The sequence below is a fragment of the Penicillium arizonense genome (genome assembly GCF_001773325.1).
Source record: "Penicillium arizonense strain CBS 141311 chromosome Unknown PENARI_contig092, whole genome shotgun sequence".
Lineage (NCBI taxonomy): Eukaryota > Fungi > Ascomycota > Eurotiomycetes > Eurotiales > Aspergillaceae > Penicillium > Penicillium arizonense.
The window spans coordinates 1-19,441 of NW_019173369.1; the positions used below are offsets into that span (position 1 = coordinate 1).

The following is a 19,441-nucleotide window of genomic DNA, read 5'->3' on the forward strand; positions in this document are numbered from 1 at the left end:
AACGCATCGCTGCCACAGCACGAGTTGATAGGTAGATATGTTTCATGTGGTGTAACACGACGCTAAACGCACAGCTGAGATAAGAATAAAAAACAAGGGAATGCCCTGTACAGTAAGCAACAACTGGATGAGTAATTACTTCATTCGCGGAGATTCCGCAGATATAAGCTAGAGAGCGCAGCTTACAAACCATGTACGAATGACCGATCTGGCCGGGGCTAGGATAGAAGCAGGTCTGACATTGGCTCTTGCGATAGTTCACGGTGGTCAGCAAGCCGTTAGGTAATATTTTGCCGCACTGCGCGCTAAGGCAGAGCGGTACCACCAAGCGGCCGATAACTGTAGGCGTAAGGAGTTTGGTATCTCCGAACCAAAAACCGCTACGCTGTACCCTCAGTCTTCCCCTCCGAGCTTCGTCAACTTCACCCTATCGTCCTGAAATTTATCGGGGCCTTTCGCTAGACGGCCTACAGTACCTTCTCCTTACAATCGGTCACTACTCCAAGTCCGTGAATGAATCTCTTTGATTACCTTTCCATAGTGAACCAACTAAATTCACATTCTGATAGCTGCGTCACTTTCTGTATTCATCTTACAATACCGCATTGTCGTATACCCCGAATAAAGGACGATGATGGCTACCATCCATTGTGGAAGGTTCTGCTGCCTCAAAGCCATGCGGTATTCCCTAGGAAGAATTCAAAAATAGTCAACGTGTCAGCACGGCCCTCATTGCTGGGTAGACCCGATGGGAAAAAAGGACTACCCACTCAAATCTCATCACATTAAACGCCTCATAAGCCACGTTGAGAAGGGCGGTGTGGACCTCGCTTTCGCTGCTGATAGCGGAGCCGTCGAGCCGCATTCTTCTCAGACCTCGTTTTGTATGTCGCCGTAGGTCCTCTTCGACTCATTTTGCTATTGTTTGAAGAGCGGTCAGGACAGCATAGGAACGGGTAGCATGGCTGGCCCTTATACGTAGTCCGCCCCTGATGAAACACCATAGACTGGATATATCATTTCTTGGCACTGAGCACAACAATCGGCGCCCGCCGGCAGAATATATATATACGTACACCGCGAATGGCAGTCAATAGATCTAGATTTGTATGTTCCGTGATTGAATTGGGTCATTGTGTTGATACCGTACGTTGACGATTATGTGACCTTCTAGTTGTGAGAATACAAGTTTTGGATGCTTCCTGCCTCTGTGAGACCACGCAAGCAGTCTCTGGGTTTAGGTGGGTAAGCGAGGTAGAAGCCTAATATAATGCGTGTGGTACAATATGGTTGTATTGTAAAAGACTGAACGCTGGTCCTTCATAGGACCAGCGGGGACTCTCTATATAGGACTGCCCCTGCTGGGTAATCGGCATTACATAAAGTCATAGCTGATGTGTCCCCAACTCCCCCAGCCCATCTGGCGTGTCACGATCTGTACTGTATCCAGCCAATTGGAGATGTCAATGACTCTGTATTTCATTACCCCTATTTCCTGCTATTTATGAGGAAATTTAAATTACATGACTAACCTCCGGATATACCGTATACCCGGCAGGCATTCGGATCAATTATAGACCCGGTTTCCATGCAGTATTCGTAAGATAATTGCGACATGGCGGTGTTGCCTAAGGCAATCCAGGTCTGGTGCAGCTTGCCATGCCCAATGTAGGGCAGTGGTCCTGACAGCCTCCTGTTTGCGCCCCAGCACAACAGACCCTGAGGCTAACAATGCGGTAAATACAATATTTCATAACAACGTAGCCGACCAAGAAACCCCTTGCCAAGAATTCCGGCATGTGATGCCTGAGGCATCTAATACATGTCGGCATTACCTTACGAATACTGCATGAAACCGGATCTGCTATTAATCCGCTGTCGGATTAGTAATAACGTTAGATCGCACAATAAATAACGTAATTCACTAGTGAGCTGCGCAGTTCGGAACACATAGTAAATGCGATAAATTACAACTTGATATCTCACCAACGTTGGTCTATAGGAAACTTTTCTTTTGCCCTTATACTCTTTATACAGTATCTAGCACTTTAACTAAGTTTAAAGAGTTTCTATATCTTGATTATTAAGATATATTAATATCGAGCTTTCATGTACGTAATTTTCGGTATTTTTTGAAATGATAATCACATAGCTTTTCGATGTCCTTGAAATTAATATATAGTACTAATAATACTTATCAATAGCTATCGGCAAGAAACGAAATAGAACAGCTAGCCATCACAGAATGAATTGGAGCAAGATTGAAACTTCCACATTACTATTATTCTCTATCTATTCCCCTCGATCATTCTCTCGTCCTTAATTCGATATTTATACACCGGGAAGGCGGACAGAAAAGGTAGATCGTATATTAAAACGGCGCGCCACTTCACGAATCGAAGAGAGTTGTTTATTCTTAAAAGCCTAGGTAACTAACGAGATCATACCCTTTTCGCCCTGTTGAAATTTTTAAGGACTAAGTGCGAATTGGTGGCATGGTGGGTGGTTGAAGAAAAAAGGTTTAAATCAACTGACGCGTTTCCGGTGGTGTGGCCAGCTCGGCAGTGAATTACGTTGCTACCGCACCCTACTAAGGCCTCAGTGTGTCCCACTCCATCAAATCTCACTACCTAAGCAGGTAAGGCTGCCTGATGAGCAACTCGATGTTGACCCAGCAGGACACTATCGAAGCGTGAGAATTAATCATGTTAGCATTGAGAGCAGCGCCAGAATAGCAAACATTATAGAAGCGTGAAGATTAGGTTATACTCACAGTGTTCCCACAAGTTCCACAGTTGCTTGCATCGGTATCAAGGTTGACGCAGGCTCCATTGCAACAGGTCAGGCCGGACGCGCACTGTCGAGCACCAGTTAGTCGTAGTCACAAAATATGCAGTCTGCGGCCGTCTTACGCATTCCCCGTTACAAGAAGAAGAAGGATCACAATCTGGCGGGTTTGGGACACAGGTGCAGCCTCTATTCCATGTTAGCTTTTAACGTGGCTCTGTAATCCTAAGACGACCGAGAAAGAGACTAACGGCGTAGTTTGTCCAAGGATAAGTCCAAGTAAACTAGGAGATCCACTACCGTTGTCGCAGTAACCCGATTGGCCACCTAAACTTCGACACTTTAATAAACCAGCATGTTAGTACTCATATAACCGCTTCTGGTAACCACGAAACTTACCTTGGCGTCACAAGCGGCTGGGTCGCAAACACCCCCACCCCTTCCACCGCCAACCCCAACCCCAATGTCCCCAATGTCACCACCCCCAGTGTCAATGTCAATCCCACCACCATCTCCATTACCAATATTATTACCCCCGTGGGAAACCTTATTCCCACCTCTAGGCCCACCCCACTTTTCTAGATCTTCTTCTCCAGTGAGGGCATTGACCAAAGCACCGCACAAAAAGGTAAGAAGAGCGACACGCATTTTTGCAAAGGCGTTTGCTTAAACCGAGAAAAAATCTGGCATGGAAAGAATATCGGCTTGAACCCGTTGTAATGCTCGTGGTAAAGAAGAACAAGTTGTCCTATCCTTTCAACGGAGGGGGTTATATGTAATGTGCTCACGGTCATTCATTAACTGTCTAAGTTTTGTACCACAAATGGAATGTTTGGACACGTTTCCCGGAATGTGAATGTGAATAACTTACATTTATAATGTGGAAGTCCAGGGGTTTATGGTATGCGCATAAATTCAGACAAAATGTTCTGGCGATCAGAATAAAGGGTTGTAGGATCTGATTGGTCCTCCTGCATGCTCCTGGCCTAGTCATGTTCTGAGAAACCACCCCCACTCCCCCAAAAACATTTGAGACTTGAGACCGTGTGTTTTCGCACCTACCAAACCCCTTATCAATTGCTATCGAGTGTGAGAGAGACGAAGTGCGAATTAGGAACAGGTAGCGAGATTTATTAAGAACATCCTAATGTATTCTTATTCTTATTTAATCGTCGCGTTCGAGGTCTGCTAGCACTTTCAAGATGTGTTGAAAGGGCAAGGTCACCAAAGTATATCTTGTTTTTTCTTCGTGTTGCGAATAGGAGGGCTGCGATGGTCAGCAAGAGCATTTGAAGCCGAAGTGCTTCACTTACTAACAGAGGGACATGATCGGAACGTTCCAGATTATTGTTTTTATCACTAAGGATTGGCAATTCACTGGGCTGCTGTTCTTCTTATTTTTTCTGATCTGGCAAGCTGTTGGGGCATCCATTTTGTCCACAGGAGAAAGTCAAAATCTGAGCAGTTCCGACTCCATCAGGCCTTGGTGTATCTTATAGACTATGCAGACGCAGGTGGCTATGGACTGGGTTTTACGATCACCACGTTAGTCAATCAATGCAGTTAGCTTTCGAATAGTTGTTTTCATTTTCAACGAGCGGTTGGCAGTAAATTTGATAGAAGGGATAGTGGTCAATAAGTTGGTTGGGGAAACCGATCACGCCTTAAGACGTTGAGAGCCAGATATAAACGCCCAAAGAAGAGAGATATATTTCAATCAGACATCTCTTCCCCTTTCGTTGAAAGTCTCAGAAACTCGGTAAACAGTATTGTAAAAATTACAGTCACCAAAAAAAAATTCGAAAAAAGAAAAGTATCTCCGGAGGTTCGTCACAACATCAAAAATTGAGTGTTGACAACGTTTGGCCAAGCTTCAATGGGTTAACGGGTCGAGCACCCGCACATCCTACCGTGACCTCGCTTTCTGCAGTCTAGACGGACAGACCCACAGCTCAACACAACCAACACAACAATAAAGCGAGGCCAGAAAAAAAATCCCATGATTCCTAGCGATGGAATTGTAGGAGCTTTTCGGTGATTTAACGTTGAGTCGCTCACAGATGATTTGATTAGGACAAGAAATATGGGCCTGTCATTGCCTGACCAACTCAGCATCCCTTTCTATCAACACCGCTCTTACTCGCCTCTCTCGCTGAGCATCCAAGGAATCAAAGATGTCACTACAAATCGCTTTGCTAAAAAGAAGCCATGGGTCTCAACAGGCCTCAATTAAGAGGTGTTTTCCTCAACGCTTCCTACCAAGCAGAGCACTTAGCAGGACGAGCCGAGAAGTCTATAAATATGTCCTCTACCCCCAGAAATTTGCTCTATGATTCTATCACTTGACTATGCAAAGTCGAGTAGGCCTTGTGTCTGAGGCACTTGATAAGTTCTCCCCCTTTGACTCAGTACTGGAACATGCACAGTACTAACATTTATACAGTAGAATACAACGTGGACCAGCAAGCCATACAGTACCTGTGGAAGATATTGTTCTTAGCAGATCCACTTTTCCAACCAGTCAGCCGATCAAAGAGGCAAGACTTAGGCTGGGTGGCCCAAGTGTATATGTGAAGATGTCTCTCCGCCACAGCCGACTGAGCTGATCTACTGCACAGCCCCTGTGCATTTTCCCAGGCAAAAGCGCGAATATCCACGTCGCAGGTATGTGAATCTTAGCCTGACCTGTCTAAAGTTCTACTAATACTGAAGTAGAGGCGATCTAGAACCGAGGACAATCGACCACAATGCACGAGCGCAAGGACCACAGCTCTTTGCCGTCTCTTCGTCCCTAGTTTTGGCCACCCGAACATGTAAGTCATCGAGTAACTTACTGATCTACTCTACAAGCTAATGCATGACAGTGAACGATTGACATCGCACCAGAGTGGCCCCGAGGATACAACACCCCGTTGGTGCTGTATAAAGCCATAGCCTGTACACCAGATCTTGTCCCATCGCTTCATACACACAGCATACCCTAGGTAAAGTATATAAATCAAATTAGCAGGCCAATAACGGGGTGCGGACACCCGATTGCGAGCTTCGCCGTATAGAAAGCTTGAGACGTTCATTCTTCCTGGTAAGTTAAGTGATTTATCGCGCCTTCTGCTGCACTATATCTGGCTATTTGTGCAAATTTTTGTGCACCAAAACACGAGCACCTTTACTGATTTTCATGCCATTTATCGCCGCCCGTGAAACATCCTTCGCCGTGCGCCTCTGCCGTCTCGGAAAATTGCTCGATGGACCCAGCGCGGCCTTGTTGAAGTGGCAGCTGGGGAGAGAGTGCGACGAACCTGAATACAACACGGCATGAATGGTGACTGCATTGCTGAAGAGAATTGTAAGTGATCTAGTTGGTAAGCTGATATGATCACGAAGCTAATTGACCGTCTCGTCTCAAAGTGTACACCTTGCGAACTTTACGAATAGGTAAGCTATAACAACTCTTCCAACTGGTTAAAGACTTGCTGACTCGGATATTACAGCTGAAGGTCCCCTCATATTTTCGTCACTCGAGTCGAATGCGAAGCGAGCAAATGCCTTGTCTGGTCGCGCTCCCCTATACTGTACCGATGCGATTGCATGCTGTCTATCACTTCCACATGACTACTGGTGGCATCGATGATGAGTCACCGGGCGGTTCACATTATCTACCTCGGTTCTTTCTCTCAGTCGACTGTCTACTCGATAGAAGACCCAATTCCAATGAGCGTATACCCCTGTCCCTCCCTCGGCAACCAAACACCCTCAACGGATAACCTCCTTGTGGCCGGAGCTCGTGCCGTCCAATGGGTGATCCTCGTTGCCCTCGGATGGCATCGAGAAAGGCTGATGTTTTGTCTTGATGGCAGGTGAGCCGAACCTTCGTAGACGACCAGGTTGTTAGTCCAAGTCCGCATGCAAGGAGAAGGTGAGGCAAAAGTCCCGTCATTTCTAGCCTACCAAGCTAACTTTGGTCATCTCAGCCACGAATCGAGAGGAAGAGTCCGCTTTATCCCAAGGCGCAGCCAGGCCATTGAGAGAGTTCACGACCAAAGGATCGCCGTCTGGTATAGTCCCACCTGTCTCCCCTTTAAGCTGTTCGCTCCATTTCCTGGTGCGCTATAGGCAGAATCAAAAGAAGGTCAGTCAAGACGACACCCCTTCGACTGATCGAGCCCGATCTCAGGTCCCCAGCGCAAGTGGGGTGGTTGACTCTCGGCTATTGGTACACTCACACGCAAATTTGTCCTCTCGAGCCATAAAGACAGTCTGATGACAAGCCTTGACTCTTCTGTAGTGGCTAACATTGTATAGGAGGCCCGCGAGAGCTCGCATCTTTGTTTCGTTTTGCCTAGAGAGGTCTCTCTTCAGCAGGCCGAGCGTGCCTTGCAGAAGGCCCTGGTATACGCCCCGTCCGGTAGTGTATATTGGTCCCCACTTTCTGGACGAGATCGACGAGTCGGACCCAAGGTCGGCCGTGGCTGAGCCTTTACAGGTTCTCCAGTGCACGATGTCCCCATCCGTTAAAAAAGATCTACTCAGTATCAGCTTGGCCGTCAGTATCATCGGTTAAATAACGCGTCACTGCATCTCACACGCAACGATCTCAGTCCTTATGCATGCGATTGGTGTCATGTTTTCTTTCCAGTGTAATACCGCTTTCACCTGTTTTGCAATACCAACGTCTGGGCCCGGGTGCGAGTGGGTAAGAAGAAGTGGAGTCATTTTCATATCCTTTATCCCCTGGTTCTTGGTGTGGTTGTGCGGTCGTGCCCGCAGCTGATCCCCCGCACACCTCATTTTAGTCTCTCCAACAGTGATTTACACCGCACACCACCAGAAGCTATGAATCCATTGTCTTAACAGCCTGGCAAAGATTATGTTCCACGAAAATGTTGGACGTTGACTTAAGCTTTCTCGATACGCTCAACCCACTGTACAGATGATAATTCATCAAAGAGTAGCTTTCCCTTTGCGTCAGAGTTCCACCGCACTTTCCTGTACCTTTCCCATCTATTTCTGGCATCAAATCGTGATACACTACCCCAACGCTGGGTTAGCTATTCACCACGTCCTCATCTACCACATGAACAGGAACGAAAGTCTCTGGTGAATTAGCACCTGCATCTCTGGAACGTACCTCTGAGGCATCCAAGGAAAATCCCAGATCAATCAGATACTTCGACTTGTTCACAATATCGCAAGCCTGCGGCTCGACCCAGGTGAGAAGCAATAAAAGTTCAATAGTATGTGGCGGTCGCAGATATTGGGTGGTTTGCAAAAAGAAGAAGAGCCAGTTCCACTCCAGACTGGCTGGGTCCGATTGCTCCAAGTAGTCTTGGTCGACCCTATCAGAAATAGCATTTTCTCCTTGAAAGACCTTGCGGCCAAGAAAGCCCCAAACAAACTCAACAACTTCCAAAATTTCCAACTTTTCTACAGTAGAATTCGAAAACGGTTTACCCCCCTGACACTCAAGCTTTGTTTCTCAGCCCGTACCCGAAACTACGCTAACCTGTTCAAAGATAGGGCGTAAATAAATTCATTTCTAGGAATAGAACTTTTTTATTTCTAGAACAACTGCTTAACGTATAATACCGTATCTTGCATGAAACTCCCATACGACCCTACCTTCAGTGCCCCTCCATTCTTGACTTTCATCCTTTTCAGCACCACCATCTTGGAACTACTAGAACTTTTGCACGTTATGGCACCGAGACTATCCTTTCCACAGCTGCATCTCATTCGCGATATGATAGAAAGCCAGTCGTTAACCCGTTCTCAAATGGCGGAGGCAGCAGAATGCAGCGAACAAACGATCAAAAACATCCGCAGAAACTTGCGACAGTTTGGACATGTTTATGCTCCCCCGACTCGTATCGGTCGGAGACGAAGTATAACACCACCAATGATAGAGGCACTCTGTGACCACCGGCTAGAAAAGCCAGGTCTGTATCTGGAGGAAATGGCTGTCTTTCTATGGGTTGAATTTCAGACGCTTGTAACCACCTCTAGTATCAGGAGGGCCCTTGTATCCAAAGGCTGGTCCAAAAAGACCGCCAGACAGAGTGCTAAAGAACAGAGTGCCGAATTACGAGAAGTTTATCTCCATAATCTGTCGGAATTCGAATCGTACGACCTTGTTTATGTTGATGAATCTGGATGTGATAAACGAGTTGGTTTCCGACGGACAGGCTGGTCACCACTGTGCAACCTCGAAAAGTGTCACAGTTTCACCGTGACGAGCGGTATCAAATTCTTCCTGCATATGGCCAAGATGGCATTTTGTTTACTCGTGTCTTTCGTGGGTCAACGGATGCCGCTGTGTTTGAAGATTTCCTGGATGAGCTTCTTCATCATTGCGGAAGATGGCCGGAGCCAAAGTCTGTTCTGGTCATGGATAATGCATCATTTTACCACTCTGAGCGGATTTCGCAGATGTGTGCGGATGCGGGAGTCAAACTTGTTTATTTACCTCCGTACTCGCCTGACCTGAATCCGATTGAGGAGTTTTTTGCTGAACTCAAAGGCTTCATAAGGCGCAATTGGAGCTACTACGCAGATGATCCCGACCGAGAATTTGGGTCCTTTCTTGAACGGTGTATCAACCAAGTTGGGGAACGACAAGACAGTGCCAGAGGCCACTTTCGACACGCAGGCTTAACCGTTGATCCTTGAGACAACAGAACCCATTTCTTACAATACCCAAAAAATTCAGAATGGCCACGGTTTGTTCTTTCGCTGAAACCTCCTTTTCTGGCGCTAGGAAACACTCAGGATCAAATCCCCAATTGAGAGCAAGGTGTTTGAACACTCACCCTTTGGACGTGCTTTCCGAATGACACGTACATAATTCTTGCTGTACTGTAGCTTCTGACAAAGACCTTGTGGTGATGTGATATATGATCGAAGGTCTCTTATTGGCACCAAACTTACGTAATACGGACATCCTGGCGGTAGATTGCTGAGGCACCCTTCACACAACAGTTCCATCCCCGCTAACCTTTTTGCTGCTTCTTGAATATAAGAAGCTTTGATGTCGACATCGGGTTCCTCCCACAGCTTGGGCTCGAACTACGGCTAAGCTATGTTGCCTTTTGCAGCCTTCACGTCCAAATCAATCCATCCTTCAAACCTGCAGTTGATCTATGTCATGGTATACAGCGAGTCATTCGATGTAGGAGATATGTCGTTGGATATCGAGGCAGCACATGTAAAGCGGTTATTGAAAGGAAGTCAGTAATGCTAGAACCACTTACGGTTTACAATCACCCCTTGCCGACGTACACGAACGTCGGCTGTGGGATACCGATGGGATACCGATGGAAGCGGATCGACAACTCAAGAGCCGGTGAGATATCTCCGTACCGGTGGGAGCCGGGGAGAAATTATTTATAATTCATGAGAAGGTCCGCGACTGCGACAGTGCTATCGTAATCCATCACTAATTCACTCGACATTTAGGTGTCATTTACGTCACCGTTTTATCCAACTTCGCACCTTTCTCAACAGATCCAAAACTATATAGCTCCGTAACCCCCCTCCATATGCTATCCATGAAGAGATTCTTAGTTTCTCGAAATATTTTTGTTCAATTGAAGCCAAACCTGATACCCTGAACATGACGCAAATGAAAGCTGTTCGCATCGTCAATACCGGCGACAAAGTTACCGCCGAACTTCGTGATGAACCTCTCCCAAGTCCAGGTCCCCGCGATGTCCTGATTAAGGTCTACGCTACTTCGCTCAACTACCGCGACACGGCCCTTTTGAGGGGTGAATATCGTGCGACGACCAAGGAAAACGGAATTCCTGTATCCGATGGTGCAGGAGAGGTTATTGCAGTCGGAAAAGATGTTGCACGGATCACAAAGGGTGACCGCGTCGCCGTCGGTTGTACTACAAACTGGATTGCTGGCCCATATACCCCGGAATATCGTTCAAGCAGCGTCGGTTTCACTGTCGATGGGCTATTAGCTGAATGCGTGATTTTCAACGAAGACGCACTTGTCCGCATTCCTGACTATATGTCCTACGTCGAGGCTGCCTCCCTTCCTTGTGCAGCTGTTACCGCCTGGACAGCCCTCAACAAAGTTGAACCCCTTCAGCCGGGCCACACGGTGTTGATCCAAGGCACTGGTGGTGTTTCACTCTTCGCGTTGCAATTTGCGAAAATCTTCGGCGCTCGTGTCCTTGCGATTACCTCCTCGGATGAGAAGGTCGTTAAGCTTAAAGAGCTTGGAGCCGATGCCGTTGTGAATTACAGTACCACTCCTGATTGGGATCGGGAGATCCTTGCTCTGACGGGTGGCAAAGGTGTTGACAAGGTGCTGGATATTGCCGGAGAGAAGACTATCGTGAAGTCCGCAGCATCGACCAAGATCACTGGCGCCGTCATCTTGATTGGATTCGCAAGCGGTTTCGGCGGCGGCCTTCCGCCAATAGATGTCCTCGTTCGATCCCTCACAGTAACCGGATCTACTGTTGGTTCGCGGATCGATTTCGAAGCTATGCTTCAAGCCATGGAACGACACCAAGTCAGACCTATTATCGATCAGGTCTATCCCTTCGCAGAATTCCGTGAGGCGTATAAAAGGCTCGAGGGTGGACAACAAGTCGGCAAAGTCATTATTGAAATCGCCAAATAAGCAACTCATGAGGACACGAAATAGGTTGTTGAAAAGGGTAGCTCGCCACGGTGGTATCGGCCGTGGAGCACTTTATTGAATATTGCTGCCAAGAGATTGAAAGTAGGAAAGTAGGGATAGGGGGAAGTCTACGACTAAGCGTACTTGGGCGGGCCTATGAATTTCCATCCTGTACATGTATATCTCTGTAAATATTCAAAACGCCAGAGGCTGCTAGCAACACCAAAATTGGTTTATACCATCTCAACGATCGGCATCACCCTCTTCACGTTCTCGACCCAGTCACGGATATTTTCTACGGAACTCCGGGCAATTCCAGGCTTGATTCCCTTTTCAACGAAGAAACTTGGGTTTTGATCTTTGAAGATGTGCCCAAGTTCGAAGCCATCTGAAAGCGTTATATCACACGCTTGTCGGAATTCATCCTTGAGAGTATTATCGGATACATTTGATGCAAGCCACTCACCGTATTCTTTGACAGCTACATCTTTGAGCCCCGGGATATTCAATGGACTTATAGCTCTCAGCTCTGCTGTGGCATCAGCCGGGGTCGTCGGGGCCAAACTAGTAGGGTGGGATGGGTGAACATTGATGTTGATAGGTTGATAAGGCCCTGCATCTCCAAGAATGTTACTGCCTTTGCGTTTTTCCTTCTCCTGCTTCTGCTGTTCCTCCATATAGAGCTCATCCCGGATCTCCTCCGGCACATCTCTATGCGTCTCTAGGATACCACCCTTTTCAACGTAGGTAACCAAACGCCGGAGAGTATGCGTGCGGAGTCCGTAATGCCTTTTCCCCATTGGATCTAGCCAACAGTAGGGACCCAAGTGGCATGCAGCCGAACCGCATTTCATCAAGTCATATACACGTCGCCAAATTGATTGTTGGCCGCATGCATTTTCTTCGACGTCAAGCTGGGTATCCCGATCATCGAGCATTCTTTTGTGACGGAAGATTTACCTCTCTTCTCCCCTTTCCGTCCAGTAGATGGAGAGGTGCAATCCTCTACGTAGTTGAAACAGATCCTCAGTGTAAGTCGCTTTCCACGACAGAAATGACTCGACCACATCCGCAACTGCTTCTTGATAGGAGCCCAAGCAATTTCGGTTTTGTTGAAGCGCTTAGTCAAATCACGTTGGGAACGGTCATTGACTGCCACGACGATCGCTGTGTCATCGACCCTCACTCTCTTGTTGCGGCCGACCTTCTCTTCAAGGACAGTCTGTAGCTTCTTTTCCAGAAATAACGCCAGTAGGCACTTGGGGCCAGTACTAGATCTTCTCCCGTGTCCTTTACCACAGCCTCGTTGTTGAGGGCGACACGCCATTCTATGAAGTAGTGGATACAGCGCGGCGGATACTCGTCGTAGATCTTATCCGCATCCCAGTCGGACTCTTGGAGCAGAGGTACATTGTTCGGTTGAAGTCGGCCTGCGACATTGGGCTCTTCTTCGAGCGAGATCGAAGGGGAGGGACTACACTCGGACTGCATAGCGTAAGGGCTCCGAAAGTTTCCAGGTGTAGGGGCATATTGCGAAGCATTTTCCCATCCTTCAAGCTCCCGGGATTGAGATATGTAACCAGCTTGGTACGAGGTGCAGTTCATATCTACAGACGATTAAGGCCCTGGAGGGCTGTCAGCATAGCTGAGCGATACCAACTGTGGCAGACGCCCAATAACGAAAGAGGGCGATGAAAGGAAGCAAGAGCCATGAGGAGCACCAACGAGAACCATATTAGCCTACCAGGGTAGTCTTCTACAGCAGTAAACCGAAGTACTGTACAGCTTTAGCAGTGTACAGTAAGATGCAGATGAAGAAATGGAGTGGGTGTGGATCATGCCAGATTGGCAGATCTCCCCCACCCCTTCCAGATCCCCTACCTAGAAGCTTCCATGGGAAAATACGGTAACTTACCATGATTCAGGAGACAATACAGCTCAGTACGTTAAAAATGATAAAACTGCTAGACAGGGTTAATTTTCAATGTAACCATATATGGACTAGCGCCGTTTCGGGTACGGGCCGAGAAACAAAGCGTGAGTGTCCGGGGGGTAAACTGTTTTTGAATTCTACTGTACCAGGGCTCTGCCCGGGTCATTAATTCGCAGATCCCAAGCATAGTCGAAGCCCTCCAGATACTCGTTCGAGGTTTCATAGACTGCTCCCTGGCGATGCAGAGCGTCTCTGTTACCACCCCATGAGCAGTGAGGGCTTGGTAAAAACGCTGGTAGGCCTTCTGAATTTGCGTCGCTTTGAACTGGTTCACCTTCGAGCAAGAGATGGACGGATTGGAAATAAGGTCTTCACTCATTAAGGCATTCTCGACTCCATGTGACTCGTCAAGAATAGCAGAACGCATATATGATTCTCTTATAAGCGGATCACAGTAAAGGTCAAAAAGTAGCTTCATAGCATGCCAGCGATAAATAACCTCCCAGACCATCGAATCAGTGAAATCACTTCTTTCGGATAGACCTTTGAGTACTGAGTCCCAAGATTGTGGTTTAAGTCTGTCAGCGAATTCGGAGTGGAGCTGGGTTTGGATGGGAGGTTTTGGAAGACGCCTTGAAGGAGGCAGAGTTGAAGATCGTGCTTGTGCTGAGGTGAGGTACGCTTTCTGAATTGTCAATTCATGCAAGGGAATATGGGCCGTGACCATACAATAATGGATTTAAAAATGGTCATGCGATGGCGGGACTCGTTGAAGATGCTATGCATCGTCCTGCAACTGCGGGCAAGGTAAAGGGTATTGTCAATGCTGCCAAGGCCTTTGAATATCATGAGGAGAATTTCCACAGGCAGCCTGCTCAAAGAATCCGTATTCCGCGACGTGGCACAGGACCGATTTTTGAAATAATGTGGGAACTTCTTATAGCGACTACGCCCTCGGTGCTCCTGAATTGCAAACCGGGAGACAATGTTTGCCCGTAGTTCTTGCATGTGGACCATTGGTATCACTAGCATAAGGGGGTCGCTTTTGGCCAATTATATGAGATCTAGGGCGGCCGCTCGTGATTCTGGGATTCCCGCGCTCGTGTTAGATGGTGATTGGCGCTATTAATATGGCTGGGTCTGGACTGTTTCAACCAAGCTAGGAGAACAGCGCGCTCATTGAGATATGTTCGATGAAGATAGGGTGGAGATGATCGTGCGCTTTTACATCTGGTCATAATGGAAGTAGTTTTATTGGGGTTGCCTCACGTGACATGGACTCCGACATTTAGACCTCGCCATATTGCTTTTTTGGGTACCCTACGGGTACCCGCGAACCCGCCAAGAACCCATGAGCCTGTATATTACTGAATTACAATAGTAATACAGACTGTAACACATACAAATGCGTGTAATTTGGTATAAATTACCTGTATTCAAATCTCTTGGCGGGTTTTGGGTCAAGAGTCGAAACCCGACCCGCGATTTTGGCGAGGTCTACCGACATTACTGAGGGCTTCTTCCCTCATACAACTGCCTCACAATAGTGAGTTGCTTGCCTCTGGGGGTAGCTCGTCCTCTCACACGCAGTCAAGACTCAATTTTGTCCCTCCCGCCTTCCCTCTGTATATAGAAACCACTGCAATAGAGACACATTGCCTCCCCACAAGGGAGCGCGGACGGGCTCTATCTGACGCTACGGTCTAATGCGTTCCGTATAAAACCGCAGCGACAGGTGACCCGTTACAGCCAAACCATACTCTTCTTGTCCCTGTTGACTGCGCGTGGTCACCAATAAATGTAGGATGTATGTTGTTTATTTTGCACTACGAGCTAGTGCAATCAGGTAAAAGCCTTCATTATTTATAGAGGGCTCAATGAGCAAAGAAACAAAGATAGCGAAAAAATAACCAGCTCTGAGGTATTTACCGAGGTATTTACCGACCTTCTGAATCGATTGTCCTTTCTTGACTTTGTTTTCCGGGCACCTTGTAACCGCCTCAGACTCCGAATTGTCCATGGCCAAGCAGGAAATCCAAGAGCATTATGTGATTCAGCTGAATACTTGGGTCCCTACTGCTGCCTAGATTCAAGGCACGCAGAGCACACCAGAACAGGCTGATTTTGATGGAGACACCGTGCGCTTGAGTAGACCAGACTTCTATGGGTATTGGAGTGATGGAGGCCCTCCCGCTCCACAAAAGTGCCCGCACTGTTCTTGCGGAGGCTTCGGTACCCAGATCTTGTACCGCACTAAGGACTAGCGATAGTCCTCTATCTAGCCTGACACAGAAAATGTATCATCTTCCGGTTACCCTTTCCTACATTTAGTAGTATAGCTAATTGCTCTTGACTCATTGTGTCCTCGCGCCAAGACCTAGAAACTAGCCAACCTAGCGGACTGGGGTACAAAATTCTAGAGGCAGCAGCATGCCGTTGCCTCTAGGAAGCAGGCAAAAAGATCTAATAAATGCTCTTCTGTGGGCGTACTTCAAACGGGAGAACAGCGCTCGGCTGCAAGCCCCTTAGTCGCCTGAACTTGCTCAAAGTCCTTAAATCGACGCTTTGACCAACCTCACCTCGCTCGCACCCTAATTCTGCCAAAACTTGAACTATACAAAGTATTTCTCACGCGTGGAGAGTGCACAGTTTTCCTGGCAAGTTTGAAAATATTAGGCTTGAAAGGTGCTATTTGTTCCCTTGATTATATTATATTGTGTCCACAAATTGCATTCAGCTCGCCATAAGTCGCCACATTCGTCACCGAGCTGCAGTCGCGGAAAATATCCAGAAAACCTCCATGCCACAAAAGATCTGAGATATTCTTATCTAAACACCTATCTCATGGTCGACAGAGAAATCCAAAAGCTCTCTAAGTGCCACAAGCCTTCCCTAACAAGACGCTCACGGAATTATCATTGGCATTGCCGGTCGCGATGTCAATGTAGCCATCTTGGTTGAAATCGGCTGTTGCAACAGCTTGTGGGAGAGCTCCCACAGGAAATGTTACCTGTGGCTGGAAACTGCCCGATCCGATCCCCAACAACACACTCACGTCGTTGGTGTGCTCATTCGTAGTCACGATGTCATTATAGCCATCTTCGTTAAGATCGCTCACTGAAACCCCCCTTGGTGAATTCCCCACAGGATAAATGACCTGCGGCTCAAAGCCTCCTAATCCATCCCCAATCAAAACGCTCACTGAATTCCCAAACCGATTCGCAGTCACGATGTCAACAAAGCCATCTCCATCAAGGTCGCCTATTGCAACCGCGAACGGTCCATTCCCTACAGGATAAATGACCTGCGGCTCAAAACCTCCCAATCCAGTCCCTAGTAGGACGCTGACAGAGTTACCATTGAGACTTGTCACCACCGCATCAAGATAGCCATCTTCATTAATGTCATATACTGCAACATCCCATGGACTTGCACCCACAGGGAATGTGGTCTGCGCCTGGAAGCTCCCTAGTCCATTGCCGATTAATAGACTCACTGTGCTGCTGCCCTGGTTCACAGTTATGATATCAAAATGCCCATCTTCGTTAAAATCACCCACTGCAATACCTCTTGGGAAGGTCCCCACGGTAAATGTGGTCTGTGCCTGGAAACTTCCTGATCCGGTCCCTAGCAAGAGGCTCACAGACATACTATTGACATTTGTAGCCACAATGTCAAGATTTCCATCTTCATTGAAATCGCCTGTTGCAACAGCTTGTGGGTTCTGCTGCACAGTGAATGCAATTGGTGGCTGGAAGCTCCCTGATCCAGTTCCTAGCAAGAGATTCACAGAATTACCATTGCCATTTGGAGTCACAATATCAAGATACTGATCTTCATTAAAGTCACCAATGGCAATATCAACTGGCCTGGTCACAGGGGATTTGATCTGTTGCTGGAAACCTGGAAAGACTGCGCATATGCAGGAGCCTGATGAGCAAGTCTCTGTCTCAAGGCACTATAAAAATAAGAGCGATTATATTAGCATTAAGAATATCAAAAATAATAGAAAATCCCTAGTAGTATAAGAGTTGGTAACTCACAGTATTCCCACAAGTACCACAGTTATCAGAACTAGTCTGAAGATTGGTGCAGGCTCCACTGCAGCATACCTCATCTGCCGCACACTATCATATCGAGCGTCAGTGACTGCATCTCCATTAACGACGGATAATAACTCACAGTGTTTCCACAGGTGCCACAGCTACCGGGAGTACTCTGGAGGTTGGTGCAGGCTCCACTGCAGCATACCTCATCTGCCGCACACTATCATATCGAGCGTCAGTGACTGCATCTCCATTAACGACAGATGATAACTCACAGTGTTTCCACAGGTGCCACAGTTATCAGAACTAGTCTGAAGATTGGTGCAGGCTCCACTGCAGCATACCTCATCTGCCGCACACTATCATATCGAGCGTCAGTGACTGCATCTCCATTAACGACAGATGATAACTCACAGTGTTCCCACAAGTGCCACAGTTATTGGAAGTGTTCTGGAGGTCGGTGCAGGCCCCATTGCAACAGGTCAGGCCGGACGCGCACTATCGAGCACCACTTAGTCGTCGTCTCAAAATACTCAATCTGCGGCCACCTTACACATTGCCCGTTACAAGAAGAAGAAGGGGGTTCACAATCTGACGGGTTTGGGACACAAATGCAGCCTCTATTTCATATCAGTTTTCAGATGGCTCTGCAATCCAAGGACGATCGAGAAAGAGACTAACGGCGTAGTTTGCCCTAGAACAAGTCCAAGTAAACTAGGAGATTCACTACCGTTGTCGCAGTAACCTGATTGGTCACCTAATCTCCGACACTTTAGTGAATCAGGGTGTTAGTATCAGCAACGACTTTAGGTATCCCGAATCTTACTTTAGCGTCACAAGCCGCCGGGTCGCAGCCACTCCCACCCCCAACTCCAACCCCAATGTCCCCAATGTCACCACCCCCGGTGCTGATGTTAATCCCACCACCATCCCCATTCCCAATATTGTTGCCCCCATGGGAAACCTTATCTCCACCTCTAGGCCCACCCCACTTTTCTAGAGCTTCTTCTCCAGCGAGGGCATTGACCAAAGCACCGCTCAAAAGGGTAAGAAGAGCGACACGCATTTTTGCAAAGGCGTTTGCTTAAACCGAGAAGACAATTTGGTGGAAGAGAATATCAGTATGAACCCGTCGTACCGTTTGTGGTAAAGAAGAACAATTCGTCCTAGCCTCCCTGCGAAAGCTATTATATGTACTGTGCTCACGGTCATTCACTAACTGCCTAAGTTTTGTACCACTAATGGAATGTTTGGGCTTGTTTCCTAGGATGTAGATCACACACATTCTCTCTAGTTATACGGACGATAAGGTAACATTCTTTTTCTCGACTGCTCTAGGACAGGCCTATAGAATACGTCGAGGGATCTACATCAAACTTATATGTGCCCCTTACTTTGTCTGGGATGGTAGGGTATAGCCAGAAGTAGCCTCCGTCTAGTAGGAGCGTATATTATTATTACTAGGACCAGATATATCGTGATCCCTAAGCGGCCTAGAAAGGGGAATAGGCAAGAGTGGCGGTAGTCTTGGCGTCCTGTCGCGTTCGGCCCGAAAGTATATACGAACGAGCGTAGAGTAATTATCCATCTGAACTGAAACAGTTAATACTATCCACCGTCCTTAGGACTTTCTTTCTCGCTGAACCGAACCTATTATGAGATTTAAATAGAGAATAAGATTATGCTTGATATTATAGAATATAATTCGCTACCTCCTCCTAATCGTACTTCGTCTCTCTCACACTCGGTAGCCCATTTGATAAGGGATTAGGAATGTAGGCGCAGAACCCCGAAGCCTTAAGGTTTGATAGGAATGGAGTGTTGTTTCCCAGACAAGTAAGCACGCACGGGCGACCAATCAGATCCCATATAACTCTACTCTGGTTGCCAGAATATTTTGCCGGCATTTATGCGCATGGCATAAACCTCTGGATTCCAGAGAATGTGGGTGATCTACATCCTAGGAAACAAGCCCAAACATTCCATTAGTGGTACAAAACTTAGGCAGTTAGTGAATGACCGTGAGCACAGTACATATAA

General features: G+C 47.3%; 6 protein-coding genes across 6 annotated transcripts; 2 read left to right on the forward strand and 4 right to left on the reverse strand.

Annotated features, from left to right (window-relative positions):
• Positions 1–597: 597 nt before the first annotated feature.
• PENARI_c092G06562 (uncharacterized protein) lies at positions 598–865 on the reverse strand (the record flags this gene model as incomplete). Its single annotated transcript, XM_022637778.1, has 2 exons — positions 598–688; positions 771–865. Coding segments are annotated over 2 exons (186 nt in total), but the record flags the coding sequence as incomplete, so codon positions are not given.
• A 1,751-nt stretch (positions 866–2,616) lies between these two features.
• On the reverse strand, positions 2,617–3,435 carry PENARI_c092G11985 (uncharacterized protein; the record flags this gene model as incomplete). The annotated part of the gene is made up of 5 exons (XM_022637781.1): positions 2,617–2,682; positions 2,774–2,857; positions 2,927–2,976; positions 3,039–3,114; positions 3,187–3,435. The coding sequence occupies 5 exons, from the start codon at positions 3,433–3,435 to the stop codon at positions 2,617–2,619; spliced, it is 525 nt and encodes a 174-aa protein (XP_022482366.1).
• A 2,960-nt stretch (positions 3,436–6,395) lies between these two features.
• On the forward strand, positions 6,396–7,348 carry PENARI_c092G05533 (uncharacterized protein; the record flags this gene model as incomplete). Its single annotated transcript, XM_022637777.1, has 5 exons — positions 6,396–6,432; positions 6,485–6,644; positions 6,901–7,000; positions 7,090–7,197; positions 7,271–7,348. The coding sequence occupies 5 exons, from the start codon at positions 6,396–6,398 to the stop codon at positions 7,346–7,348; spliced, it is 483 nt and encodes a 160-aa protein (XP_022482363.1).
• A 3,048-nt stretch (positions 7,349–10,396) lies between these two features.
• Positions 10,397–11,422, forward strand: PENARI_c092G10948 (zinc-dependent alcohol dehydrogenase family protein; the record flags this gene model as incomplete). Its single annotated transcript, XM_022637780.1, has 1 exon — positions 10,397–11,422. One exon carries the CDS (start codon positions 10,397–10,399, stop codon positions 11,420–11,422), a length of 1,026 nt encoding a protein of 341 aa, XP_022482368.1.
• Positions 11,423–11,655: 233 nt separating this feature from the next.
• On the reverse strand, positions 11,656–13,134 carry PENARI_c092G02062 (uncharacterized protein; the record flags this gene model as incomplete). Its single annotated transcript, XM_022637776.1, has 4 exons — positions 11,656–12,156; positions 12,432–12,653; positions 12,719–13,029; positions 13,083–13,134. The coding sequence occupies 4 exons, from the start codon at positions 13,132–13,134 to the stop codon at positions 11,656–11,658; spliced, it is 1,086 nt and encodes a 361-aa protein (XP_022482364.1).
• Positions 13,135–16,227: 3,093 nt separating this feature from the next.
• PENARI_c092G08142 (uncharacterized protein) lies at positions 16,228–18,467 on the reverse strand (the record flags this gene model as incomplete). The annotated part of the gene is made up of 8 exons (XM_022637779.1): positions 16,228–17,313; positions 17,399–17,482; positions 17,538–17,621; positions 17,677–17,760; positions 17,816–17,899; positions 17,955–18,021; positions 18,083–18,171; positions 18,228–18,467. The coding sequence occupies 8 exons, from the start codon at positions 18,465–18,467 to the stop codon at positions 16,228–16,230; spliced, it is 1,818 nt and encodes a 605-aa protein (XP_022482365.1).
• Between the last annotated feature and the right edge of the window lie 974 nt (positions 18,468–19,441).